Genomic DNA, 4,167 nt, shown 5'->3' on the forward strand with positions numbered 1-4,167 from the left:
CCGGCATCCAGGGTTTCCATCCGGAAGTGACAGTGGTCACTTCTGGGCACACTCTGCTGGCCAGGACTATCCAGGTGCCACTTCCCACTCCTCCCTTCCACAACTGAGGGGAACTGAACTGTGGAAAATATAACCCTTCCGTGTACTCAGAAGGAGAGAAGAGGACAGGCCCTTAGAAAGCACTGCCATGCTGTCACTGAGCTTACCTAAAACCAAGTTTGGAACCCTTATGAGGGCATGGAAAATAGATCTCCCCCCTTCTGTATGATGTAAATTCCATGAGAAGGGAGAATATCTGAACTTTTCATCTACTCTCATTTCACACATGAATATATCGCATAGTTGTCTAATTCTTATTTCAAATTTGAAAATCTCTGAGTGACTTTAAAATCAGAAATAATAACATAACAAACATAATAGAAAGTTTTAGAAACAGTAGAGACAGGGATGGCTTTATTTCAAACGTAAAACACTTTATAACAAAGTTGTCCCTTGCGTATCAGGATGGTAGTGGTGGTTGCTCATACGTTCCGGAATTGTTTTCTATGGTGAAGGCTCATATCTCGTCTCTTTCTCTCCTGAGAGAAGACATCACGGAGAGTGTTTTCCACTGTCAATGTCAGAGTCTCATATTTTGCAGAAGAGTTTCTCTCATTGTAAAACTGGCCCATATGAATCCATAAGCTATAAACCTGACCCTAGTTAGGCCTCATTTGTGGAACTAAATTACACTAGTATATAGTATATAAAAATTACATTCTAAATCATAAAAAAATGCTGAATGAGGTATAAATAAGATTATACTTTAAAATAAGATTATACTTAATAACTTTATTTTATTTAAATATATGGCTCTTCATGGAGAAGGAGATGGCAACCCACTCCAGTATTCTTGCCTGGAGAATCCATGGACAAAGGAGCCTGGTGGGCTACAGTCCGTGGGGTCGCAAAGAGTCGGACACGACTGAGCGACTAACACGACACATGGCTCTTCAGGAAACACCTTCCATAGACTTGTACAACATACTTTTCTGTTTAACCTTGTAAGCATTGGTCAATTTTTTCTGCAGTTGAACCAGCTATTAGCTTTTAGAAGAGTCAAAATTCTCTTAGTTTTGGGATCAAATTTGTATTGCCTTCTTCCATGGAAGAAATAGAAAAATCCTAGAAGTAAAACAAAGGAGACATTATATTATACAAATGATTTCTAGGTTTAACTTGAATTATTAAAAAATCCAAGTCATTTGTAAGAATAAATATTTTTGGTATTTTCTGTTCTAAATAACAATACTGATGATATTCTGTGGCAACAAAAGAGAGGAGTATATAAACTCACTTACCACCTTTCTGGAAAACAGCATCAACTTTGTTGCCAATTCCGGGAAAGTCTTCTGCTATCATTTTGGGATAACCTGCATCCATGGACTGTTTATATTCATCATACCTGGTCAAAAAATAATTGGAATGTCAGAACTATTTGTTAAAGATATAGGAATTCATCAGCAAGAACGTAATAAAAACTTTTTCACAGATTATGTATAAAATAGGAGGTGAGATGAGGTGAGTAGGATGCTGGGTGGACTAGAAAATTTAAAAGGTCCCTCTGAATTATAACATCTAGTTCTAATTTCTCCAGTGGGTGCCATTAATGTCGAATGCAGTGAAAGATAAGTTCCTGGTGGCTGCAGCAGTTCTATGAAGATGAATGCCCTTCTCTTCACATTATCTTTCTCAATTTAGGCTCACGTTCTTCCTGGATTTCTAGGACAGATATGATCATTACTGGTCAATAGACTCTGTAACTAGACAAGCTACTGCCGTTCACAGCAAAGGCAGCCAGCCCAGGCAGTATGAGACCTGTGTCTTAAATGAGTCAGTCTAGCAACTTCCACGTAGAAAGGACAGGTGTCCTCCCGTGTTCTGCACCCAGCCTTTACCTCCAGCATTTGTTGGCAACAAAGAAGTATGTTTTCCCAGTATCTTCCTCAGAAACAGCGGCATCGATGCTCTTCACCGTTCTCGGAAAGCCAAAGGATCTGTAGATGTCCCTGGGGTATCCGCGGAGCACATCCTGCCCCTTAACGGCCCAGTACTTGTTACCTGCCAATCAAGAAACCGGGATGAAAACCCTTGCCAAGGGCACCAGTAGACAGGAAGCAGATCTCCAGCTAAATGCTTACTCTCACGTGCGAGGGCAGTGTCCCCACTTCACATCAGAATCATTTAGGGAGATTTTTTTGTTTTTTTCTGAATACTGATGCTGGTATCCTACCCCAGACCAATTAAATTAGTATATTTAAGTTTTTTTTTCCTGGATGATTCTAATCTGTAGCGAGCCTTGGGAATGACTGGTTTATGGAGCTGGGGACCTCTTTCCAAAGTTCAAACAACTGAAGAGTTCATCATGCCACCACAGAGATAGAAATCTTTGCTTCTCCAGGTTGCCCACAGGCTGCAGAAGTTCACCCCAAGGTATCCTAAAGGCCAGAGGGTTGTAATGACTCACAGTTTGTAATGACTTGCGACCCTGGGTAGAAATCATTACATCTAACTAGAAGACGGTTCCAAATCCTTAAATGTAGGCTGTGTCCAGATTCTGCACGTTTCACTCAGTAAGTGAAGTGAAAGCTGCTCAGCCGTGTCTGACTTTTTGTGACCCCATGGACTATAGTCCATGGAATTCTCCATGTCAGAATACTGGAGTGGGTAGCCTTTTCCTTCTCCAATACTTAGTAAACCCCAAGTCAGATAAAACTGGTCTTACATCTTGAAGCCAGCATTGTTCTTATTGCACAAATATTTTTATTTATCCCTCGGGGAGGGGGGGCACTTTGAAATTTTGTGTATCTAAAATCCTATTTATTTTCATTATAAAAGAGCTAGAAAGCTCATTTCAAAGTTTGTTGCCCATCTGAATTGTTTTCAGTTCTTTGCCTTGAGAGTATTACTGGGTCGGGTGTCTTCATGTTTGTCTATAACTATGCCAATCATATATTTGCAGAAAAACTGTTCCTTGGCATAGTGTTGTCAAAGTAAGGAGCTGATCATTGGATTGGGGTTTTATTCTGATAGAATCAAAAAGTTTGCCTCATTCAATTCGTGGTAATTAAGGACTTTTCACACTTTAAGTTCATATGAATTGCCTGGGAATCTTGGTAACATTCAAGAAGGTCTGGAGTAGGATCTGACGACATAAGGTAGACTTTGTGGGCCTTATGCTAAGTGAGATTCTGTGATTCTCACAGACCTAGGACAGCGTCAACGCAGCTGGTCTGCAAGGCATACTCTGATGGCAAGGTTGCAGAGCCCCCATCTGGCTGTCGTGAGGCAGCTTCTCCTTTCAGGAAAGCAACTGGCGGAAAACAGGCTCTAGGAAACCAAGCGACTCCAATGTTCCTCTCAGTTTTATTCCTGGACACCCCAGGGAGGTGGAGAGGATTTAAAATACATAGTTTGCACAGAAAATCCTTTCGTAAGTCCAGATTCACCAACAAGCCAGGAAATCTGTGTCTCAAATTTTTTCCCTTAGAAATGCACTCTGCAATTCTTAGCTAAGGGGATGGACTCCCACTGACATGGTATGACTGCTCAGTTTGTCAAAGTCCATGGAAAGAAAGTCAGTAGTAATCTCATACATGAACCCCAAAGCAGAAGAAAACTTAATTGGTAAAAAGTGAAAGTGAAGTCGCTCAGTCATGTCTGACTCTGTGACCAAGTGGACTGTAGCCCACCAGGCTCCTCTGTCCATGGGATTTTCTAGGCAAGAATACTGGAGTGGGCTGCCATTCGCTTCTCCAGGGGATCTTCCCACCCAGGGATGGAACCTGGGTCTCCCGCATTGCAGGCAAATGCTTTACCCTCTGAGCCACCAGGGAAGCCCCAACTGGTAAAAACTGAGAGCTAATTGGACAGAGGAGCCCGGCAGACTACAATCCATGGGGTTGCAAGAGTCAGATGTGACTTAGTGACTAAAGAACAACAAAAATTGAAAGTATTACCTTTGAAAAACCGGACCTCATCCCTGTCGGCAACCTCATAAGCAGCTTGAAGTCCATTTGGGAGTTGTGGCCAGAAAACAGAGATGAAATTGAGCTCCACTTCTGGGTACAAGGGATTTGTGCGCATGTAGAACCTAATTTGAAAAAAAAAAGGTTTTGATCAAATACA

General features: G+C 41.6%; 1 protein-coding gene across 1 annotated transcript in view; it reads right to left on the bottom strand.

The window, feature by feature from the left end:
• Window positions 1–452: 452 nt before the first annotated feature.
• Window positions 453–4,167, bottom strand: part of MMP1 (matrix metallopeptidase 1 (interstitial collagenase)) — an 11,792-nt gene continuing 8,077 nt past the window's right edge. Inside the window, exons 8-10 of the mRNA XM_010838867.1 lie at window positions 1,938–2,100; window positions 1,341–1,444; window positions 453–1,164 (exon numbers count right to left, since the gene is read on the bottom strand). Of these exons, the coding sequence (XP_010837169.1) occupies window positions 1,055–1,164; window positions 1,341–1,444; window positions 1,938–2,100 (377 nt within the window). The 3' untranslated portion in view covers window positions 453–1,054. The remainder of the gene's footprint in view (window positions 1,165–1,340; window positions 1,445–1,937; window positions 2,101–4,167) is intronic.

Source organism: Bison bison, unplaced genomic scaffold, assembly GCF_000754665.1.
Source record: "Bison bison bison isolate TAMUID 2011002044 unplaced genomic scaffold, Bison_UMD1.0 scf7180017864107, whole genome shotgun sequence".
Classification (NCBI taxonomy): Eukaryota; Metazoa; Chordata; class Mammalia; order Artiodactyla; family Bovidae; genus Bison; species Bison bison.